This window comes from Dipodomys spectabilis, unplaced genomic scaffold, assembly GCF_019054845.1.
Source record: "Dipodomys spectabilis isolate Male_0828 unplaced genomic scaffold, ASM1905484v1 ptg000050l, whole genome shotgun sequence".
Lineage (NCBI taxonomy): Eukaryota > Metazoa > Chordata > Mammalia > Rodentia > Heteromyidae > Dipodomys > Dipodomys spectabilis.
The window spans coordinates 14,237,119-14,262,179 of record NW_024870727.1 but is presented as its reverse complement, the minus strand read 5'-3'; the positions used below and the strand labels follow the sequence as shown (position 1 = coordinate 14,262,179).

General features: G+C 43.7%; 1 protein-coding gene across 1 annotated transcript; it reads left to right on the top strand.

Annotated features, from left to right (window-relative positions):
* Positions 1-1,160: 1,160 nt before the first annotated feature.
* Otol1 (otolin 1) lies at positions 1,161-13,036 on the top strand. Its single transcript, XM_042678821.1, has 4 exons — positions 1,161-1,524; positions 6,751-6,840; positions 11,247-11,318; positions 12,132-13,036. Exons 1-4 carry the CDS (start codon positions 1,161-1,163, stop codon positions 13,034-13,036), a joined length of 1,431 nt encoding a protein of 476 aa, XP_042534755.1.
* The last annotated feature ends 12,025 nt before the right edge of the window (positions 13,037-25,061 follow it).

Below are 25,061 nucleotides of genomic sequence, written 5' to 3'. Positions count from 1 at the left end.
TCTTCAAAGGTGAGAAGTGTGATGTCAGCCTGGCACAGGCATTTTGAGAACCAATCGGATTGATAAAATAAGGAACCTATTGGAGGCAGGGGCTGTGCATGCGTGGGAAGGTTTTAGTTTCCTATCTTATTTTCATTCCCTGTATGATATTTATTGTTCATACTAATTTCTCCATCCTTGTATCTTAAAATACAAACCCAGAATCTTGCTAGCTGTTAGCAGTCACCCGAGGGCTGGGAGTTAATAGGGAATGGAATTCTGTGAATTGTCACAATTTTGCTTCATTAGGAATCATATTTTTTATTACCTCAGACATTGCTAAAAAAAACCTTATTAAGGATCATCATACTTTGCCTCATTAAAATAATACTAAGATAAATGTGACTTTTTTTCAGAATCATCGTAGTTTCCCCTCATTAAAATAATGCCAAGGAAAATGTGACTTTTTTTTTCCTCCAGAAAATTTCCCTAAATTCTAAAGCAAAGAGTTGGAGAATTAAACAGTGTGCAAAGAATCTATGCACAGAGCAAAGATTCAAATTTATGATTTTTTTACTGTCTCCCTCTCCATTTATTATAATAGATCCTGAATGAGGGCTGTCCCACAGGAACATTAACCCTGGTAGATTTAAGGACTACTTCACCAGTATTTTCTCTAAAAATAATTGAGTTTGCTGGAATAAAGTATTTAGCTCGATATTTTTCATCTCCCTCTAATACAAATGTATTTGATTCCTATAAATCGGAGTGAGGTCAGTCAGGAAATTATACATATTTGTTTTCCACAGGGCATAGGAGCTATTAAGTCATGTTGCATTTATCATAGATCATGTTTGCTATTTGGCAAGATCATTGGAATGATTGAGAGCACCATTTTAGAGCATGTTACATGGAAAAAGCAAGCAGGAAGGAGAGCGGAAGCAAAGTGATCCTTATAAGAAATACTTTAGGTATCTAAAATATTCGGTTAGGATTCAAGTACACACTTAACATTTAAAATAACACCCACAATATATCATTCTATATTATGCATCCTGTTCACGATTATGGTTTACTTATTTTTCTCATATAATCATGCATTTATGTCATTTGGTGGTTTCATTAGGACCTCAAGTAATTTGCGTGTATTTTCCTATTCTATCTTCCTTCCAGCATCGAAAATGTCTGTGTGTTCTTGGCTTTGCACCATTTTAATGGTTTTGGTTATTGCTGGTATGGACACAATAGCGAAGACCACACCACATGCCAAATTTATGAAGATATCTGAGGGAAAAGAGTTCCCCAAGGGCCCGAAGCCAACCAGGGGTCCTGCTCAGGGGGAAGAGGAACTCCCCCCCACCAACCCTGCTGGAGTGGCTGAGCCCACCATCGCCCCTTCTACCCTGGGCTCGCCCTGGGCCTCCACTACGCCCTTTCCCTTTGCAAACGTCACTCCGGACCCAGCTGATTTCCTCTGGAATTGCTGTCACTGCTGCTCACCTGTCACTGGGCAGAAAGGAGAACCCGGGAAGACTGGAAATCCAGGTATTTGAAAATATCCAGGGCCCTCTTTTCTCCCCTGTGCAGCCTTGGAGAGGTGGGTGGAGGGGTGGAACTGCTTCAAGGGTGTCATTGTCACGCTCATGACTGGGTATGGGCCCAGGTGGCCCTTATGTGTGTTATTAATAAGTATTAAGATTAAAATAAATATGATAACATTTTGAACAATCACAGCCACAGTCCCAGAGGACAGTGGCTACAGGTATGCTGGTGGCGTCTGCCAAACGGGGGGGGGGCACAGATATGAGTGGACGTGTCCATCACTGGTCAGTATGCATTAGATTCCAAAGTCTGGGGCTACACACTCGACTCTGGTACTGTCCTTCCTCAAGATTCACACATTTATTATTAGTATAATATTTTCATTGAAGGCTGATTTAAAAAGGGTCAATTAAAAAAGGGTCTATTGCTTGGTAAAATAGATGCTAACTGATGGACTTTTATTTTTATTTTTTGAGTATATGTGGTTAGAATTACAAGTCTGTACGGTAGACAAGGAAGTCTTGGATAGAGTTTAGATCAAAATGGTGCCTTTGTCTTGCAGTTATCTCCATAGATTGCTGTGGTTATATAGTTCACAAAATTCACATGTCAAGCTGGGTGCAGGTGGCTCACACCTGTAACCCTTACTACTCAAGAGGCTGAGATCTGAGGATTGTGGTTCAAAGCCAGCCCAGACAAGGAAAGTCTGTGAGGCTCTTATCTCTAACGAACCACCAAAAAGTTGGGAGTAGAGCCGTGGCTCAAGTGGTAGAATGCTAGCCTTGAATGAAAGAGCTCAGGGACAGCACCCAGGCTCTTAGTCCAAGCTCCAGGATAGCACATCTACGCACAAGAATTCAGATGTCTTTAATGCATATATAATGAATCTACTGTTTTATTTCAAATTTTTGACTTTTGCATGTCATCTAGTAGAGCAGTCAAAATAAAAATTAGAATGTAATTTTCAAATTTACCATCCTAAGCGTGCGCACGCACGCACACACACACACACACACACACACACACACACACACATGCTTGCTGTGTCTTGTCTGATGAATTTAGTCATAAGATCAGTAATTAGGCATTGTTACTAATCGTTTGATTCATCTCATCCCACTGCAGGATCCTTCGAGAAATTCACTCAGCATTTATGCAGAATTGGATTAAGGCATAAAAAGAATGCACAGTGGCCTGGGGCATTAGATTTCAGGGTTGCTAACATAATACTGAAACTGTAATGAGATGGGAAAAGTCATTTTGACCAGAGCTTCGCTCAGTTTTATTGTCTGGCAAGCTGTGTGCGGCTGAAAAACCCAGAGGCCTGGTCCACGACACCCAGCTGCTCATTCAACTCTCTCCTAAGGCTGTGGAGTCTCAAACACCCAGACGTTGGTTGAACCCAGGGGTAGATTTGCCGCAGTGGTTGATCTTTATACAAATGATAAACATATGGAGTTCAGCCTTTCCTCTGTAACAAATGTTTTGAGACTTGCTGGGGAGTTCATGGGTCTTAGTCTGAGTGGTTCTTTCTTGGAGCAGCATGTTCCAGAGCAAAGAACATTGGATCTATTACTAGCTTAGGGAAAGCTTCATTACTTCTTTCGTTCTCATTTTCTAACACGGTAAATGATATCTACTTCATAGAACTGCTAATGCAATAGTTCCTACAAGAACTCGATGTGCTGACTGAACAAATGGTCAGTATCTATCTATCTATCTATCTATCTATCTATCTATCTATCTATCTATCTATCTATCTATCTATCTATCTGTCTGTCTGTCTATTGTCTCGTCCTGAGGCTTGAATTCAGGACCTAGGTGTTGTCCCTGAGCTATTTTTGCTCAAGGCTAGTGTTCTACCACTTAAACTATAGCTCTACTTCTGGCTTTTTGGTGGTTACTTGGAGTCTCATGAACTTTCCTACCTGGGCTGGCTTTGAACTGGGTTCTTTGGTTCTCAGCCTCCTTAGTAGCTAGTATTACAAGCATGAGCTACCAGTGCCCGGCTTCAATAAACTACTTTTATGTTTTTACGTACCCATAGTAGGAGAGTGGGCCTATCTTCTAGGATATGCTGAGCCTGAAATGACAGGACATTGTTTTTGGTATTCATAGAGAGATTTGTTCCAGATTTACTAATATATATATATGTCAGTCATGGGGCCTGGGCCTGGGCTCTTCAGCTCAAGGCTAGTGCTCTACCACTTGAGCCACAGCACCACTTCCAGCCTTTTCTGCTTATGTGGTACTGAGAAATTGAACCCAGGGCCTCATGCATGTAAGGCAAGCACTCTACCACTGAGCCACCTTCCCAGCCCCTACTCATATTTTTTTTTCCCTACTCATATTTTTAAAAGACATCACTTTTTCCTCTCTTTGTCTCTGTTTCTCATTAGAAATCCAGTAAAAACCTGAAAGGGAAAAAGAGAAAGGGAAAAGGGAAAAAGAAAGAAACCTTACTCCAATCTACTGTTTTAATTTCTTTTAATTTTTCAGTCCTTGGTCCTATGACCACACATTTACATACCGTAAACATTGTATATGAGCTACATTTAAAAGTTGCTAGTCTTGCTCTATCAAGTTTTGAAATGAAAATGTGAGGTGCATCTAATAGCTAGCAAAAGTAATATTCTATTTAAACTTAGACTTCTACATTTTTACACATGTCAGGAATAGTTGAGAAGCACATTGGTTCTGATCTTTATAAAAATGATAAAAATATGGTCATGTCTCACCTAGTAACTTGACTGCACTTCAGGCAGTGTTTGGTAAATCTAGATGAGGCATGATGGCACACATCTGTAATCTCCTACTCAGGAGACAAAGGCAAGAGGATCACTGGTGTGAGACCAGCCCAAGGAAAAATAGCAAGAGACCCTATCTCAGAGGGAAAATGAAAAGAACTAAAGGGTTGGAGAATGGCTTAAGTGGTAGAGCAGTTGACTAGCATGCATGAGGCCCTGAGTTCAATCCTCAGTCTCTGTCTCTGTCTCTGTCTCTTTCTCTCTCTCTCTCACACACACACAAAGAGATCACAGTCAAATTTGCTCACCTCAAAGCTTCTGGGGAGGAGGCATAGCACAGTGAAATGTGAAGGATTATCTTGTTCTTTGTTCCAATCTCCCCACTCCTCCCCTCCTCTCCCTCCCTCTCCCCTCCTCCCCCCTACCTCTCCCCCTCTTCCTCCTCCCCCTACCCTTCCTCTCCCTCCTCCTCCTCCTCCTCCTCCTTCTTCTTCTCTCCTTCTTCTCCTTCTCTCCTTCTTCTCCAAATGTAATATTAAATTCATTATAATTCATGTTTTTAGATATAAATCTGTGTAGTCTAATTCATTTTTCTCTAATATATTGTGTTGAAAAACATAGTGTTGAAAAACACACACACACACACACACACAAACATAGCAGTGATTTTCCCCCTATATATTTTAGATTTTCTTTATTTCTTAGAATTTAAAAATTTGCTACTGTATCTCTTGTCTCCTTTTCTCCATCTCATTTCCTATATTTATAGTATCCAGCCTCAGAAACAGGAGAAAAGGTGATTGAGAGAAAGAAAAAGTTTTAATTTCTGTTTGAATAGCTAAATGAATGCATTAGTGCCTTCTGAGGGTATGGATGAATCCACACCTAGGTATTGGTTTATTTATTTACTGAACTGAGTATCTTGCTAGGTAACCCCTTTAACAGTAATTTTTCCTATGTTTGTGAATACATGATGATTGCACAAAGGAAATTTACCGTGATATTTCCAGACGGGCTACCCTCCCCTTCATGAAATTCCCCCTTTCAGACATGGGCCTTCCATTATCTGAGTCTGCCTACAGCCTCAGCCTCCATATCAAGCACCTAATTAAAGGTTCTCTTTCAAATAAATACAGCATACTTGCAAAGAGGAATTCTGGTGGATGTAATTTTCTCCATTCCATCCATCTTAATTGTAATAATTAAGACTGAAGTTTCGAATTTCATCTAGCGTGTTTACAGGTATGGTTAACTTTCAATGAAACTAGCCTAAAATTGTTCCAACTGGGAAGTAATTCTTATGTTCCAAATAGGGCTGGGAGTTGAAGAAAGAATTATTGTCTTAGTTTAGGGTCCCTGTGGGGCCCCACGTGGACTGGCAGGAAGTTGGATTGCTTGAATGAACAAGAATGCCCAAGTGTGTCCCTCCTCCTTCCCTTGGGCCCCCCTCCACCCCCTCAGCCCCAGCCTGCCTCATGGTTTCCTCTAGTTGTTTAAAAACACCCTGGTCTATTCTACACTCATCTTTCTGGGTGTCATTGCTTCTTCATTTCTTGCTTCAGGAAATCTCAGGTCATTTATTAAAGCTTTGCCTAGTGCCACATTCTTGGAGAGTATCTTCTGATTCGATACATATACATTAGTTAAGATTTTTTTTTTGTCGGTCGTGGGGCTTGAACTCTGGGCCTGGGCGCTGTCCCTCAGCTCTTCAGCTCAAGGCGAGCGCTCTACCACTTGAGCTACAGCGCCACTTCCGGTTTTCTGGTGGTTTATTGGAGATAGGAGTCTCACGGTCTCTCCTGCCCGGGCTGGCTTTGAACCGCGATCCTCAGATCTCAGCCTCCTGAGTAGCTAGGATTACAGGTGTGAGCCACTAGCGCCCCGCTAGTTAAGATTTTAACTGTAACTCACCATGCAGGTTTTCCTGTTGTTCTTTGAATCATTCACTAGAGCCTGGTCCTGGGGTTATTTGTTGAATGCTGACCATCAGTAGACTCTTAGCTCCTGGGGCAGGGGTTGCTGACAGGCTGACAGCTGCTTCCCTGTACCTGGCTGGTTGGCGTGGTGTACAGGAGGTCTCAGAAGAGAGACTCTGAATCAGTGAATCAGCTAGCCATCGGGAAATCTAAAAGCGTTAAGTAGTGTGCTTTGACTTCCAAGCCGAAAGGCTGGCTCCTAGGTGAGGAAGTGTCAGATAATCATTTTCTTCTTGTTTGATGTAGTGCCTCTCCCCGAATCATTGGATCTCTGCTACGAACACAGTGACAAGTACTAATGGCCTCAAGTTATCTCCTCAGGTACTACAGCACTGCGAAGCAGGCGAAAATATTGCCCTTACAACTGTGGGAGAGTGTATCGTCACCAGGTTTTATCATTAGGACCTTGACAGCTAGAGGTGACAATGAAATGACTGCTGTGAACTAATGAATTTCAAAAGATGATTTTTTTTCTAATCTGATGGTTTTTAAAACCCCATTTTTAGGCTCTAAAGGGGAGGCAGGTGATACGGGGGTCGCAGGACCACCAGGAATTGGTGGGCCCCAAGGCTCAAAAGGCCAGAAAGGAGAGAAGGGTAGGTAATTCATCTCATGTCCATGCTTAAGGGATTTCTACACCATCAGTGTGTGTGTGTGTGTGTGTGTGTGTGTGTGTGTGTGTGTGTGTGTGTGTGTATGTGTATGTGTGTCCACATGTACCAGTCTTGGGGCTTGAATTCAGGGCTTGGGCGCTGTCTCTCAGCTTTTTAGCTCAGGGGTTACTCTTTACCACCTGAGCTGCAGCTCTACTTCCGGCTTTAAAAAATAATTTTGTGATTAATTGGAGATAAGAGTCTCATGGACTTTCATGCCCTGGCTGGCTTTGACCCTTGATCTTCAGATCTCAGCCTCCTCCGTAACTAGGATTACAGGCATGAGCTACCAGTGCCTGGTATATATAATCATTTTTAAGGAAAGTGATTTGCTAAGTAAATACCTAGATTCTCAAAAATAAGTCCATCTTTAAAAACTAGAAAGAATTGACCAAAGCATATTAGGAGTTGATTTCATATAAATGATTAACTTTCTAAATGCCAATTGGGAAAATTAAACAGCGATAGGCCCCTCTCCCTCCCTCCCTCCCTCTCTCTCTCTCTCCCTCCCTCCCTCTCTCCCTCTCTCTTTCTCTCTTTTCTCTTTCTCTCTCTCTCTCTCTCTCTCTCTCTCTCTCTCTCTCTCTCACACACACACACACACACACACACAGGCACACACTCACACAGACTCATGCATATCTTTTCCATCCCTTTACAACCTTCTGAGCCAGGGACTTCAAACCACAAGATATAGTCTCTGGAGAAGGGTCCTCCTCTAAGTAAACCAAACAGGCTCTTACACATTATTTTCATACTAGATAGAACTAACTAGACCAAGCAATCCTCTCGAATACTGTTTAAGTAGGAAGACTGCTTGCTGAGATGAATTTGACATATCCTTCGGCTCACCCTGAAATCAAAGGCAGTGTCAGTGGTAGGCAGAGAATTGGATTAAAGTGAACACATCAAGCTTACAATAGTGACTTTGGACTCATCCCTTCAGGTTGCCTGGAAGTTGAGGAAAATAGACCTGCCATTTATCTCTATCTTGTTTATTATCAAAGAAGATTTGTAGCAATGAGGGCTTTCATAGATCTTTTCCAGCTCAGAAATCCTGTAATTCCAGAGGAATATCAGTAAGGAGGATTTGTGTCCCAGGAAAGCCCTCTGTGTCAGTGCTAGAAGGTACTGAAGGAGGGTTAGAGGTTCACAGGACAGTGAATACTGACATGGGTAGAAATGCCATCTGTCCATCAAATTCAGTGTTTTCAACAGAGACTTAATATCATCAATATCTCACCTGCCATCTCGGCTTCATATTCAGTGTGAAATAATTGCTCCAAAAATGGTAAGCCAAGAAAGAGCCAGCCGCTTCACACTTGTCCATTATGCAATTTCCATTCATGGAAACATTTAATCCTTTTGTGACTAAATGATGTGAGCAGAAAACCCTGTGAAATACAGATGAAGGCTGAGCCTCCCCAGTGATTCATATGTGTTGGAAGCCAGACTTCTGGAAGTCGAAGAAAATACCAGGAGCCATCATGAGATGAGGTTCTTAAGAAGATTCTTTGAAGAGGGATCAAAAGTAGAAATTCATTCAGCCGGTCTGGGGAAAGTGGTAATTCTTACTTTACTTCCAGACTTAGCTTGCACTTGTAGTTAAGGCTGAAAGTTAAATAAAAGGGACAAAAGAAAGAAAAGAAAAGAATGAAAGAAAACACTGGGTTGAATGACTGAGTTCTGATTCATCACTTCTCTTGACTGAGTAAATTCTGTACAAGCAATTAAACTCCTTAAATGAGGTTGACAGAAAAAAAAATTACTCTGCAGGTGAAGATTAACTTTTTTTGTTGTTGTTGGATGTGGAGCTTGAACTCAGGGCCTGGGTGTTGTCACTGAATTTTTTTTTTTTTTTTTGCTCAAGGCTAGCACTCTACCATTTTGAGTTACAGTTCCACTTCCTGTCTTCAGGTGGGCAATTGGAGGTGAAAGCTTCACAGACTTTCCTGCCTGGGCTGGATTAGAACTGCGATCCTCAGATCTCTGCCTCCCGAATAGCTAGGATTACAGGTGCAAGCCAGCAGCTCCCAGCTGATAGTTCACATTTGATTACTGACAGAGCGAAAATAGTATTGGTCCTTCACTTCTAGTTAGAGTTTGTACCTTTCAAAATACATCCATATGGTAGGGGAGGATGATGGGAGGGGTGAAATTGATCAAGATGCATTTAGCTCATAAATAGATGGTGAATTGAAAACCTTTTGAACAAGTATTTACATTAAAATACTTTTATCTAGTTTCCTGATGGTGTAATAGGTAAAGTTCCAAATTTTATATTTTATGTGGAGTGTTAAGAGAACAGCTAGCTACTTAGAAAACTGACAAGTGACCAGTGGAATTTCTTTAGTTGGTCTTGTGAAATTGGGGAGAGCCTATTTTTTTGTTATCACTTTTAGTGACTTAGGATCTTTTTTACCCAGACAAAAATGTTGAAAAAGGGCTGGGAAGGTGGCTCAGTGGTAGAGCGCTTGCCTTGATGCTCAAGGCCCTGGGTTCAATTCCTCAGCACCACATAAGCAAAAAGAAAAAAGCCGGAAGTGGCGCTGTGGCTCAAGTGGTAGAGCGCTAGCCTTGAGCTGAAGAGCTGAGGGACAGTGCCCAGGCCCAGAGTTCAGGCCCCACGACTGGACCCCAAAAAAATGTTGAAAAAGATGTTAATCATAGCTGGGTTTTGATGGCTCATGCCTGTAATCCTAGCTACTCAGGAAGCTGAGATCTGAGGAATGGGGTTAGAAGCCAGTCTGGGCAGAAAAGTCCCTGAGACTCTTATCTCCAATATGTTTCCCACCACCCCACAGAAATGCGGAAGTAGAACTGCAGTGTAAGTGTTACAGTGTTATTCTTGAACAGAAAAGCTCAGGGACAGTGCACAGGCTCTGAGTTCAAGCCTTGGGACTGGTGCGTGCTCTCTCTCTCTCTCTCTCTCTCTCTCTCTCTCTCTTTTTCTCTCTCTCTCACACACACAGATACACACAAGTTAATCTTATTATACCTTGGAAAAATTGATTCCCAGGAAGGCTGTATGCAGTCACGTTCATGCACAAGGTAAATATTTTTCATACTTCAATTTATTCTGTGATTAAAAAGCAATGATAATACTGCCAGCCTGTCAGGTGCGAGTGACTCATGCCTGTAATCTTAGCTACTCAGGAGGCTGAGATCTTAGAACTGAGGTTCAAAGCCAGCCTGGGCAGGAAGATTTAGAGACTCTTATGTCCAATTACTCACCCAAAAGCCAGAAGTGGAGCTGTGTCTCAAGTGGCAGGGATCTAGCTTTGAGCAAAAAAGTCCGGGGACAGTGCCTAGGCCCTGAGTGCAAGCCCCAGGACCAGCACAACAAATCAAAACAAAAATATAAAGAACAAACATTTGGAAGGGGAGGGGGTGATAAAAGTTGCTAAATTCAAATGTTCCAATTGATGAAATATGCTGTTATATGAGCTTCCTTGCTATCTAACTGTTGATATTAACATCAAGTGCAAATTTTATTAAATACAAACTACACTAAAAATGTTAAGATATTGGGAAAATACTGGGTGCACAGTAAATTCTAAATGCAATGATCTATTGTTATTATTGCTACTGCCACTGACAATTAAGTCTGCAACAGGACAGCTGCTTTGTCACAGGATTAGCTTTTAGTCAAGCTCGATTTAAGAATCCATTTAATGGAAATATAGCAAATAAGTGAAATTCCAGTGCTTTCATTGTTTTTCAAATACAATTTCTCACAGTGCTGTAATTCGTCCGAGCAGAGTACGAAAAAAATGTTCCAACATGTAATGCAAATTGACTTTCCTTTGATGCTCTTATGCCAAGGAAAAATTTCCATTCCTGGATGAGTTTTAATGACTAGTTTCAGCCAATTGAGATTTTTGTCTCAATTGTAGAATATTATATTCGGTGTTTAAATTTGTATCGTGTATGGCATTATTTTTCGGGCACGTGGGGCATACGAAAAAAAAAGACATTGTAACTACCATCAAAATTCATAATAGTAAAAACATAAGTGCTCACACACCCAGCATGGGAGGTGCTGTGAACTCAGTGAGTGCCGTGAGTAGCCACAGGCAGAGACAGAAGGATTGGCATTCTTTCCAAATCTCCTTGAAATGGTTTACCATGAGTAAGAATGAAATACTCCCGACTCTCTATGAATCCATTTTTGCACACTATTTTCTTTCCTTTTTTATTTTTTTTGTATTGTAAAGGTACTGTACAGAGGCACAGTATTTTCTTTTTTGAAATAACTTGGGTAAAAGAAACACCGGAATGTGACATGGCTGTGGGAAGGGTTAGCTATGTCCTAATCGGTAAAAACATGGATCTTGCTACCATTTTAGGACTCAAAGGAGAACGTGGGGACCCAGGAGCAAGTGGAGTTCCAGGATACCCAGGAAAGCCTGGGGAACAAGGTAACACACCCAACACATGCACTGCGCGCGGTGGCGCTGCAGCAAATCCTCCTATCCTCTTCCTGCTTGCACGGTGTGATGGAGAGAAAGCCCCACCATTCCTTAGGTAGCTAGTGGACAATACAAGTGGGTCTAGTTGTTCAGAGATCAGGCAACGTTTCTTCTTTGATCCAGATGTTCAGGCGACAAGGCCTGAATATTTCCACTCTTCAACTTCGGTGCCCGTAGGGCTTTGAATTTGCGCAGACCATAGTCCTCATAACCCTGGGTGGATGGATGGATTGGCGGCACTGGGGGTTGGATGTAGAGGCCCCAAGTTCGCCAGGCTGGCTCTCTACACCCCAGCCTTCTAATATTCTTCATCATCTTAAAATTTAACAAAAAGAGGAGCACTGAATAGATGGGTTCTGAATACGAGATCTTGTTTTCGTGGAAGCATCAACTTTACCCCTTTTGAGATGATGACAGGTTATCAATTGCTAATTGCGTTTAATGGCAGGGTGTCTGGGTCCTAGTTAGTAGTTTCTGTATCATCATCATCATTATGATCATGATCATCATCATCATCGTCAGTATCATTGCTATTGGTAGTACTGGGTTTTGGACTCAGGGTTTTGGGCTTTTTAGGAATGTACTTTGCAGCTGATCCATGTCCCCCCCCCCCCCCCCCCGCTCCTTTTTGTGCGGGTCACTGAGGCTCCATTTATGGAGCTGGGGTCAGGGTCGCAGGCCGGGCCGTGAGCTGGCGGCGGGGGCTGCGGCCTGGTCCACAGTGTGCAGCGCCCTGAGCCCCGGTTTTCTCCTTCCCGGCAGGTGCACCCGGCCCCCGAGGCGAGAAGGGCAGCGCGGGGCCGGCGGGAGAGAGAGGAGAGCCGGGCCTCCCGGGGGCCGCGAGTGGGGATGGCACCAAGGGCGACCCGGGGGCCCCGGGGGCGGTGGGCGCCCCGGGCGCGCGCGGGGAGCCGGGAGCACAGGGTGCGCGGGGCGCCAAGGGCGAGAAGGGCGACCCGGGGCCCCCGGGCGCGGGCGGCGCCCCCGGGCAGAGCGGGGGGCCGGGGCAGCAGGGCGAGCCGGGGCCCCGAGGAGAGAAGGGGAGCAAAGGAGACGCGGGACTCCCAGGCCAAAGAGGCCCAGCCGGCCGGCCCGGGGCTGCGGGTCCAACGGGCGCCAAGGGCGACCGAGGCGAGCTGGGCTCCCCGGGCGCCAGGGGACCCGCGGGGCCCAAGGGTGAGCCTGGGATCAAAGGGGCCCGGGGCCCCCCCGGGAAGAAGGGGGCGCGGGGCTTCAAGGGCTCCATGGGCGAGCGGCCCCTCGCGCCCCGGTCTGCGTTCAGCGCAGTTTTATCCAAGCCGTTCCCTCCCGCCAACGTCCCCATCAGATTCGACGGGGTCCTCCACAACGATCCCGGGGACTACAGTCCCGCCACCGGCAGGTTCAACTGCAGCGTGCCCGGGGTCTACGTCTTCTCCTACCCCGTGGCCGTGCGCGGCCGGCCTGCCTGCGTCCGCCTGGTGGCCCGCAGGGCCGGGCCGGCTGCGTCTAGACCGGCAGCCCAGCGCCAGGGCCTCCAGCGGGCCTCGCTCCTCACGCTGCTGAGCCTGGGCGCCGGGGACCAGGTGTGGCTGGAAGGGACCGGTGTCCACTGCAGCGCGGACGACGACAGCGTCTTCACTGGCTTCCTGCTGTACCCGCGCGGGGCTCCGGGAGTGGCGCCCTGACCTGGACGAGTGCACCGCGCCCTGAGCGCAGGGAAAAGGCTGGGCGACCCGGACTGAGCACAGGGCTTGGATCGCTTGGCTCCGGTGGAAACAGCTGCCTTTGGAAATAGTTAGATGCACTCGGGAATGAGGCCTGCTAGTCTAGCTGGTGATGTTCATGTATTGTCTTCTCGTCATGACCGATGCCATGGAAGGGATTAGGAATAATCACATGGAAAAATAGGAGTGAGATTTAATAGAATAAATATATTCTTCTAATTATCTCTCTCTCGTCTCATCTACCGGTGTGTCACTCCTTCCTGTGTGTGTGTATTACTCCTGTGTGTGTGCGACACTCTTACACGAGTGTCACTCCTATCTATAGGAATTCCAAGCCACCGGATGAAAAACTATGCTTCCAGGTGTTTCTTAAAAGTCCCTGCTCCTCTAAGAAGGGTTGCATCTCAATAGGATGGAACTATTCTTCCATGTTAGCCAAACTCAGGGCAAATACACATGCGGAAAGGGTGGCAAACACCAACTCGTGAATCTTCAAAACTTATGCACATGCCAAGCTTTCCTCATAAAACCTGGGCTTCGTGGAGTAGAGGATTAGGCAAACTGTGAACAGAAAGTTGATAAAGATATTGCTCAGTCGTCCCAAAGACACACAACTATGCCTCGCGTTATTGTTGTTGGAAGAACGGAGTGTTCCTGAAAGATTCAAGAATAAAATTAAATCGTTATTGATCTAAATTCCAGCCCTTTCTTCACGAGAGAACATTTAATTAGGATAAATTCATTGGCACCATTATCATCATCTCTGGGATAATTAATTCTAGTTATTCTGTGATAACATTGCCGGAAAAGGTGGGGGCCTGGGAATTCATCGGCAATCTGAATGTTTAATAACCACGACTATTGGATAATACAGTGGCTTCACTTTTTTTTTTAAACGAAGGGAAAAAACCCTCTTGTTTCCATTTCCTGGAGTTCATTTAGCTAGATACTATTTTATATGATCAGAGACACATAGGCATTATTATGCCTTTGTGTTCTTCCCCTAAGAATGTCTCCTTTAATTTCATGACTCCCTTCTTTTTCTTTTTCTAAAGTGAATCCAAATTGAATTCTGTTTTATGAAGGTATATTTATGCAGATGTGAAAAATCTTGCTGTATCAAGCTAGGGAGTGGTGTTGGGGGACTCTTCTGTTGGTATTCTGCCAGCTTTGACAAGCATCCACGTTCGAGGTTCTCATCCACATGTATCTCAGAAGAGAGCACCCACAAAGGTGCTCAGAAGAATGCAATTTCTGGTTGTGGTCATTATGAATTGCTATGAGAAGTGTAGGCTCCACATAAAATGAACACCGGGATTGCCATAGTTGACACCTACCGCTCGATGATTCATCAGACACCCTGGTGTTGTCTCTGTCCATTCCCCCCAGAGAAAAATGTCATTTCATTTTGTTTTATTCAGTAATTCCCAGCATAGAATTCATCAAGTAGCAATCTACAGCATACAAATGCATTTTCTGTAATAGGATGTGAAGTCTGCAAATGGATGAATGTTGGCTGAGTGGAGGTAAAGTTCACTGGTGACATTTCCCCTGTCTTGGGTGCTTCTTTCTGATTGAGATAATCAATATTGGTTTAGTCATGGCTCTGCTTGTGTTTATCAGAGGAAGAATACGATAATATACAAGAGGTTAAAAGAGTGGTGCTTGAATTTGAATTTTCTTTTTGAATTTGAAGTTTATATTAATGCAAGAATTCTGGATCTTAGAGTTTTATCCCTTGTTTGTATGTTCCCATGGTTTTTCCCATGTCTATGTCATCTCTACCAATGGGATGGTACAGAATTGGGAAGAATGATTGCAGGAAAGCATTCGCTATAAAGGCAATCGATCAGAGAACTGACAAATGAGCAACACATGGCATGTAGATTTTAGTTCAGGGTTAGTAGCCAGGATTGATAATTATGAACTTCTGCCACTGCTCCACCCCCTCACCCGGGGGCTTACCCCTACTTTGGTGAAAATTTATACAGCTGAGTTAGCTAGAAATCTTGGCCATGAACCTGGAATTTTATATATCATGTTCAAAGGTTGGAGTGGAAGGTTAGATAATTCTCATAGGGTCACCATTTTGGTATCACTGAAGACAATGCTTTACAACCTAGACCCATCATGGATTTTTTTTCTGTCTAAACGTGCATAAATGTAATTTTGAGTGATGTGAATTAATGATGGATAATATCTTTTAGTTATTAAGTGTCCATTTTTTAAATGCCGCCCAGTTGATGGGTATGTCAAGAAAGATGAAGAAGGGCAAGAAAAGATTCAAGAAGATGGGTTCCCAGCCCCAGTGAGGTGCGGTGCTTTGTTATCTGTGGCAGTCATGCTTTTTAGAGGAAAGGATTGATGTTGTATTCTTCTTAATTAAATATCCTCCAAAGCAGCGGCCGTACCTACAGCTACAGAAGCCAAACCGCCGCTCTTGATGGCATTTAAAGAAGGTCAACTTTTGTTTGATGCACTTTAAAAGGCAAGAATATGTTCTCAGGACATCTGAAAAGTGCATGCGACAGAGCATGCATCGAACCCTGCATATTAGGCTGTGAAATAATTGAGTCCTGATTTCTTAAATCCAAGTTTTACAGTACTTTATATCAATACAGCCAAAGAAATTTAAATATGTCCTTGTATTATGGAGAACTCTCTCAAGCATAAGGGCAGAGATCACCCTCTCCCCCACGTCTAAGGGAAGTTAAACTTATTTCTTCTCTGGACTCTTTTCAATCAAACAAATCCTGTTAAATAGAAGTTGGCTCATCTCACTTGTTTGCTGAAAGCCTCTTGGAAGCCTGCATCTCATTTGGAGAGAAACCAAATCATTACTCTGACCAGAAAGGCCTGCTGTGGTCTGACCCCTGTGTCTCCTCTGTCTCCATCGCTTCCATTGCCTCCAATCTCAGCCTGAATATTGTTCCCAATGCTTCCAAGTCACTAGGCATCTTGGCACTTAGGGGTTTGCCAGTGTCATTTGTCGAGATGACTTTGGCTGCAGGTAACTATGGTTGGTCCCTTCTCTCTCAGTACTTTATTCTGATATCACCATTCTTTTTTTTTTTTTTTTTTTTGAGTTGTTCTTGGACCATTCAAATGTCCTTATGCCCTGACTTAGCGCTGCTTTGCTTTTTCTCCATTTCCACTGGTCATCCTTGGATATATTATGTGTTTCGTGTGTTGATCTTGTTTATTTGCTTTTTTTAGCCTCACAAAGGAAGTGGCTTGAAGCCGAGGATTTTTGCCTGTGTATTGCTGTATTTCCACTGTCACTGAATAAGAGCTGTTCGGTGAACAAAGATTGAGAGCTTCCAAACTGATAGGGTGGTTGCAGATCTGTCCACAAGGTGGCACTCACAGATTAATTATCTTTATTTAGCTTCCATCTTTATTTTTTAACAGAACCAGACCAATCTCTCCACCACCCAAACCTTAATCTGTTGTTGCAAGTCAAATAAGAGGGGTGACTTAGGTTCCGCCATGAAGAACTTGCTCTGTGTTTTATTGTGTTTCAGAGAAACACAATGAAATTTTCCCCTCGGTTGGGAAATAGAGTAATTGGGCAAATTTGTGGGTTTCGGTGAGGAACTTACAGCCTGTGCTTCTGTGGAGAGGCTCAGCCATTCTTAAAAAAAATTAACATGAAAAGGTTTAAATTATCTTCAAAAAGTTGTACAAATGTGTTTCAATGGAACGTGCAGATTTATGTGTACAATGCATCTCCATCAAGCCTCAAACCTCCCAGTTCCATGATCATATCCGTACAAGGGAGTATTATGGCTGTCCTCACCCACCATTCCTCTCTCCATTCTCCCTTAACCCCTATAAGCAAAACACGTTTTAGTCTTCTCATATTCATTTTGTGAAATGATCAGCCAGTTGTTCCAAGGAGGTACAGTATGGGAAAGCACCCCTGAATAAACCATACTTGAATCAGTTTGATCGTATACATATACATACGTGTAGCCCACTGTATGTTTTTATGTTTATATTTCAGTTCTAACTCCACATAGGAGAATAAATATGTTCACCTTGTCTCTCTGAGCTCAACTTACTTCACTTCACATAATTACAGATCTACCCCTTCCTTGTAAAGATTATTCTTTCTGATGGATAAATAAAACTTTCAGTGTGCATAGAATACCATATTTTCTGGACCTGCTGATTAGTTGTAGGACATTTGGGCTGTTATACAACAACCTATGTCCTGAATTGTAATCATTTGGATAAATGCCTACAGGAGGTACTGCTAGATACAGGGTAGTTCTTTTTTTTTTTTTTTTTGGTTGGTTGTGGGTCTTGAACTCTGGGCTTGGATGTCCCTGGGCTCTTCAGCTCATGGCAAGTGCTCTACCCTTGAGCCACAGCACCACTTTCAGTCTTCTGGTGGTTAAATTGGAAGATAAATGTCGCACGGACTTTCCTGCCCGGGTTGGCTTTGAACTGTGATCCTCAGATCTCAGCCTCCTGAGTAGCTAGGATTACAGGTATGAGCCACCGGTGGCTGACTGGCTAGTTCTTTTTTTTAATGTTTTTAATTGTGAAAATACTGTACAGAGGGGTTATAGTTACACGAGCAAGATAATGAGTACATTTCTTAGCAAGCATTGTTGCCTCTGCCTTTGTTTTCCCCCTACCATCCCTTCCCTCCCATAATTCTTTTTTTTTTTTTTTGGGTCTGGTCGTGGGGCCTGAACTCAGCCTGGGGGCTGTCCCTCAGCTATTCAGCTCAAGGCTAGCGCTCTACCACTTGAGCCACAGCGCCACTTCCGGCTTTTTTTTCTGCTTATGTGGTGCTGAGGAATTGAACCCAGGGCCTCATGCGTGCAAGGCAAGTGCTCTACCACTGAGCTACCTTCCCAGCCCTCTCCCATAGTTCTTATATTTTGTTTTTGAGAGGAATCTCCATACTGAATTCCATCATGAATGTACATTTTCACCAACAGGAACTGTTAACTAGAGGCAGAGGAAATATATTTACTACAGCAGTAGCAGCAAACTTCCCAAACCTTGAAAAAGGAAAGCCTAATCAGGTACAAAGGCACCTGGAACATCCAACAGAACAAAACTCCAGATCAGAAAAAGCTCTCTTTGACAGATTACACTTAAAAAAGACATACAGAAACCAAGGAAAGATGATTGGAAGCTATATGGGAAGGATGTATCGTGTGCAAAAGAAGGTACAATGGAAGAACAGCATGTTTCTTAACAGAAACCTTACAAGCAAGGAGAACTTAGAACCATGGTTTTCAAGTCTTGACTCAACAATTGCCAAGCCAAGATTCTTTACCTAGTAAAGCTATTATTCACAACTGAAGAGCAAATAAAACTATTCTGTGGTAAGCAAGAGCTAAAACAATCATTCCCAGTCAACCAGTACTGCAGAAGATACTCAATACATTCTTACCTTATACCCAGCACCTAGGTCATTCTGAATCCTGGGGGATGTTTTATAGGCATAAGCTCACTTTCAAAAAGCTTAAGGAAAAAGCCAGAAGGCCACAGCTAAGGATTTATTGAAAGGGAGCATTTGAGAGCAACATAGCCCTGACAAAGGTGGGAGAGAGGGGCTGGGAATCCTAGAGGAATAACAATTGCTATTTCCTGGTCCTCACAAGGTACCCGATGCAGCACTTTACCTGAGGCATATAACACGAGACATATAACAGGTGAAGAGATGGATGCAAGGATCTGTCAAGCCATATGCCCTAGGATGCCCATGTGAGAGAACAGTGGGAAGTCATGAATCCAGGCAATGTGGATCTAGGGCTCACATTCACTCTGAACCAACAGAGGAGGGCAGAACAAAGATTGGCTGGCAAATGACAGGGAGGGGGGGGGAGTGACTATAACTTGTTCTCAAGGCTACACCCCAGTGGGAAGGGAATAGGAGGAGACCAAGCATCCACTGGAAGCTTAGCAAGGGAAGCTAACATGGAATTCATGTGACCCTATGGTTAATGCCAAGGAGATTCGCCACTAGGAGAGACTGTAGGTGCACACGGCATGTATCATCCTAGCGTATGGTCCAAGTGAATTTGGTGGGAAGACTTAGGAATATTTGATTGTTCCAGAAACTATAGTGTAAGAATTATGTCAAGTCTAATGGAGAGCACGAAGGCTCAGGATGTTCAATGTTCATAATGCATTTTTTTTGAGATGGGAAATACATGAGAGGATATCCCTCTGGACCTGAGCTTGTGGAAGACATTGAAGTTTTAAAAGCCTTGGTTTCTTGCTCTGTCTGTATACTCATTAATTTGACTCAATTAATTAGTTAATTAATTAATATGTACCAGGCTGTGCTCTTGGTACTAAGGAGAAATCAACTGAGACAAACAGGGGAAGATAAACCCTGAAAGGGAAAGATCAAGATGTCTACAAGGTTTTGATGGCTTCTGAGAAGATGATAAGTGCTCCAGAGAAAGATGAAATGAGAGGAAAGGCCTGGAAATGGGGAGCGGTAGGGGTAGAGAGTAGGGGTCAATGTTTCATTGAGGAGGCAGAGTTTGAGGACAGATACACAGCGGGAAAGGTATAAGCGGCTACTGAAGAGAAGAAGGGGACACACAAGGATGGCCCTGGAGATGGGATCTGGGCTTTGCCCAGCTTGTCTGGCTGTGTGGTCAAGGGCCCTGGAAGTTTCCCTGAGGTCTGAGAAGCCACTGTACAGGAATTTTAGGCTGTTGTTAAGATCTGAATGTTTACTCCACGTGTTGAACATATGGAGTTGAGCTCCATGATCCCCTGCAAGATAAGGACCTCATCTCTTACCCAACACAAGGACTGTACTTGGCAGGCAGGCTCCAGCTGTGGAGCCTCAGTTTACCTCAGCTGCAGAGCTGACTCCCTTGTTGTTTGGGCCTTTTCAGAGCAGCCCGGTTCAGCCAAACTCGGTAAGCTGGGTATAGAACGTCCTGGCATTATTGGATTGGCAAGAGAGCTCTCTGTCTATTGGCCAAGAGTGTGTTGGGACTTAGCATAATTCAACTTCCTTTTGGCTCCAATCTGTCTCTTTTGTCTTCTCTTATGTCTTCCTTAGTTTATTCCTAATGGACATCTTGTACTCCAAACTCTGCCTCCTTATCTACTTCTGGAGACTCAAGAGGTAATGATGAGATGCAAAGAGTTAGAAAAAGTAATAGCACATGTTGTAGACCATTCCTTCATCCATCCTCCCCCACTCTCTGCCTCTCCTTTGTTCTAAGAGCCAGGGCTGAAAGAGTAAATAAGTGAACAAATTAATTTGTTCTTGGATACTCTTGGAAGCGTTTGGCCTGACATTTAGCCCAAGGAGCCTCAGCTTTGATTATGGTGGGAGAGAGCAGAAACTCTGGGATCAGGAGGTCTGGGTGAGAATTTCTTTGACTAACAATACAGCCTTGGGCAAGACACAAGTCTGTCTGAGCCTCGGGCTTTTCTACAAAAAATGAGGTAGTAGTGTTAGAAACAAGTGTGTTTGTTTTGTGAAGCTCTCTAGAACTATAGTATGGAAGGCATAGTAAGTATGAAATGTTTCTTAACTGAGAGCAGGCTCAGCTCTATTGGAGTCCAATACCAGAGAGAATGCATTTTGCAGATGAAGCGTCCTCAAGTCTGTCTGGATAGGACTTGGGCGAGGGGAAGATAGAATCAGGACTGGTTTGGTGACAGGGTTGGTGCAATTGGCGCTGCAGATGTCATCGTAGAACCTCCGGATTGTATGTCTAGACCTACAGCCCTGGGGTTTATTAAAGATATATGCAAATAAGGCACTCCTCCTTGGAAATTGAGATTCCTTCTTGCTCAGAACCTCTATGAATGGAGCTGCCCGGCGGAGGCGCAGATGGAGAGTCTGCCTTCCTGCGTGGGCAGCCAGGGTCACTCTGGTGAGCGATCACGCTGTCCGCGTGCTACCTGCACACTTCACCAGGTTGCACGATGGGGCTCCCCAGCCTCCACCTCGTCCCCCCAGAGATGGATGTTCCGCTGATCTGAGTGGTAATGACGGTGACAAACGAGGCCTCCCAGCAGGAAATCACGTCCGCGCAGTGGCAGGGTGGTGGCCTTGGTCTGGCTGCTGTCTCATCCGTGACCCATCTCCCATCTCCCAGGGCGACGGGGCTGAGACAGGTCCACCTCGCCTGAGAACACAATCCACTCCTCTGCTTTCTTCACCCCAGGATGAAGGAGCCAGGAGGAAGTTGGCACATCCAGATTATTCAATGTCACAGCATTGCCAAAGCAGCACGCCCACTCTCCTTGGAAGGGGAATGCAAGTGAAAATTGCCTCTGGCGAGAGGTTTCTCGAAGGTCTGAGGCATTCATTTTAATTCAAGAGAAATTAATGAGCACCTACTATGGACCAGGCACAAGGCACCCGGGCCAAGGATACGAAGATGGATGAGATAATTTCTTGTCTTCAAGGAAGTCACAGTTGAATGGAAGAGCAACGAAGTAAAGGCAATGGTTATTTTTTTTTGTTTTTTGTTTTTTTCCTGGGTTTTAGGGGTTTCCAAAGAGCTAAACACCAAGGCTATTATTATTGGAGAAATTGAGAAAGCACTCGATCCCACAAGCGGCTTGATGGATGCTCTCAGTTAGCAATCTCAAAGAATATGAGGTGAGCCATTTATTTCAAAAGGTTCAGCCCCAGCAAGAAAAAAATAATATTACACACACACAAAAAAACCCCATGAACAACATCTTCACAATTGAGTATTACCTCGTGGGAGGCTAAATCATCTGGCTAAGAGCATGGATTGATAAGGAGAGAGAAGACTAAAAACCGGACAGGGGAAATGAGAACAAGAGAGTTGACAGAATTAAGGACCAGAAGAGAGGAGGCATTATTGTGGGTCTCAACAGAGCCTGGGAAGAGCTTAACAATCGACTTACTAGCTCCTCTTTAAGACAAACGGGGTCAAAGCCTGGATTCTAACCGTGTAGATCATGCAGTTACCTTGTAGCTTTCACAACCCAACCAAAGACTACTGATTGAACAAAGAAAAAATATTGGCATGAGATATACTACAGAAAAAGAACACGTATATCATAGGTATAGCTGGGTGACATCAAATATACTGCTCCACTTAGAAAGCAAATACCCTTCATGCTGTGGGAAATTTTTATTACCTAGGGAGTTTCTTTGCACCTACACCTGGTTGTCTCCCTCCACCCTACTGCTCTGAACGTTAGAACCACAGATCCTTTGTCCACATTCCTGAGTTTCATGTAAATGGAGGCATGTTTGTTTATTTTCCCCTTGACTTTCCATCTAGGAGGTGGTACTTCAGAAGTTGCCTTTCTGACTGGATATGCTAAATGGCCATTTCTATATCCTCTTCTTTGAAATAGAGACTTTATTTTATTTAATTTTTTTTGGCCAAATTTTTATGGGATTTTTCTTTTTCTTAGTGATTTATAGGAGTTCTTCAGACTGCCTGCATTCAATACACCTAATTTAATCTACTTCTTAAAAAATATTTTGTGGTATTGGAGTTGGAACTCAGGGCCTTCTACTTGCTAGGCAAGTACTCCACCACTTGAACCATACCCCTAACCATTGTTTGCTTGTGTTATATTTGAATAGAGTTTTATATTTTGCAAGTACTGGTTTAATCTTTGATCCTTCTGTTCATATTTCCTCACTAGCTGGAGTGGTCACCCTGTCAGCTATTTATTTCTTTTTCTAATTGGTTAAGATGAATTCTCACCAGCTTTTGCTCAAATTGGCTTCATACTGCAATTCTCCCTACCCTAAGCTTCCTGAGCAGTTGGGATTACAGTCTGACCCACCAGGGCTGATTCTGATCTACTTTTCCTGAGTAGGCCATTTGTTTTCTGAGTCCTGTCTTCCCCCAAATCCTGATGAGGTTCTATCTTGGTCAGATGAAAAGTTATGTGTCTAGAAAAAAAAAGATTATATGTGACTGAAAAGCTTATGTTATACCAGCCCTGCTTATTTATCTCTCAGGAAATGAAGCTGACAGACAGAAAATCTGATGAGTGAATTTTGGGAATCAGAAACTAATGTAGAATAATGTGAAAATGGTGTGTTAGAATGGCTGAAGACAACTGGGTGCTGACGGCTCACACCTGTAATCTGAGCTACTCAGGAGGCCAAGATTTGAGGATTGTGGTTCATAGCCAGCCCAGGCAGGAAAAGTCTATGAGACTCTTATTTCCAATTAACTACCAGAAAATTGGAAATGCAGCTGTGGCTCAAAGTGGTAGAGTACTAGCCTTGAGTGAAAAAACTTAAGGACAGCACCCAGGCCCTGAGTTCAAACCCCATGACTGACCAAAAAAAAAAAAAAAAAAAAAGGAGCATGTGCATCAAGATCTAAGCATTTCCTATTTGTAAGTTGAGAGTGTTCCAGAAAAGAAAGTATAATTCTCAGGTGTCCATCTTAAGCAAATTGGACTTCTAACTCAAAAAAACAGTCCTCAGATTTGTACCAATTTTTTTTGTGTCACAAATAATTGTACCCCACCAATATTCACTGGCTACTTGCTAACTCTCATGTACTGCAAATACTTCACAGCACTTATTAATTAGGATGGAACAAAGGAGATATTGAAAGCAACCTTGGAGGAAGTGGGGGAGCTTTAATATTAATTTATTCATCCATCGATTAACTATTTATGAATGCCTACCTCAGGCCAGGCAGCATGCCAGGTGCTGAAGACACAGCTGTCAACAAGAAAGACATGCATTTACCTTCACAGAACTAGAAGCTTAGTGGGCAGATGCCCACTGAACATTAAACAATGTCTGGAAGGAGTCATGAAGCACTCCTGTGAAAAACAAGCAAATAAGGAAGCCACTCCCAGAAGAGGCTTCTGTAGGGAGAACTTGAGTTTTGTTTTGTCTGTTGTGGGGCTTGAACTTGGGGAGCTTTTTCACTCAGGGCTACTTCTCTACCACTTGAGCCATAGTGCCATTTCTAGTTTTCTGCTGGTTTATTGGAGATAAGAGTCTCATGGACATTTCCTGCTCAGGGTGGCTTTGTAATATGATGATCAGATCTCAGCCACCTGAGTAGCTAGGATTACAGGTATGAGCCACCAGTGCCTGGCTAAGAAGAATTTTGAAAGAGGTTGGCAGATTTGGAAAACCACAAATAGTAGAATGTGGCTAGAAACACGTGGAGTCCATTTGATGAGAATTCTGTGGAGTAGATTCCTAAAAAATGTTGCAGAAGCAGGGCACTGGTATGGCCCAAGTGGTAGAGCACTAGTCCTAAGCACAAAGAGGCTCAGGGACAGTGCCTAGGCCCAGGAAAAAAAGGAGAAAAAGGGAAAAAAAAAACAAAGAAAAAGTGCTGCAGCTGCTGGGTGCTGATAGCTCACACCTGTGATCCTAGCTTTGCAGGAAGCTGAGCTCTGAGGATCACTGTTGGAAGCCAGCTAGGCAGGAGAGTACATGCGACACCTATCCCCAGTTAACTACCCAAAACCTGGAAGTGGAGCTGTGGGTCAAGTGGTAGAGTGCTAGCTTTTGAGCAAAATAAAGCTCAGGGACAGTGCCCAGGCCCTGAATTCAAGCCCCAGGACTGGCACCAAAACAACAACTATACTGCAGTCCTAATCTATGGTGGGCTAGGCTAACCTCCCTGGCCTGTCTTCCTTTCCTCTGTCCATGGTGGTGACGAACCCTGGGGTGATTCGTTTGGAGGTGAATACAATGAAGTGTGCATCCTTTTATAACAGAATAAAGGACTATCACATCCAAATAGCACGAATGTGAGGGAAGCTGAGAGCTGGAGCAAAACGGAAGGTAGGATTTTGAACTTTGCCTTAGCGATTTCTCACCTCTTACTTTCAGGTGTTCAAAGACTTACACCACCGTTTCGGGCTTCTTTACCTAGAAGAGTATGAGGAGGAAAAGAAAGACAATGCTGGAAGAGTGTCAAGAGAAAATTGCCTCTTTGAGATTCCAATGCAATGGAATGTTTTCTGGTCAAGTGACTTAACTGTCAGGCTCGAGTTTCTC

Bases quoted from the DNA above. Each gene is read 5' to 3' on its own strand.
- Otol1 (XM_042678821.1), top strand. From the start codon at position 1,161: ATGTCTGTGTGTTCTTGGCTTTGCACCATTTTAATGGTTTTGGTTATT. The intron at 1,525-6,750 runs GTATTTGAAAAT...CCCCATTTTTAG, and splicing joins CGGGAAGACTGGAAATCCAG to GCTCTAAAGGGGAGGCAGGT. The intron at 6,841-11,246 runs GTAGGTAATTCA...CTACCATTTTAG, and splicing joins AGGCCAGAAAGGAGAGAAGG to GACTCAAAGGAGAACGTGGG.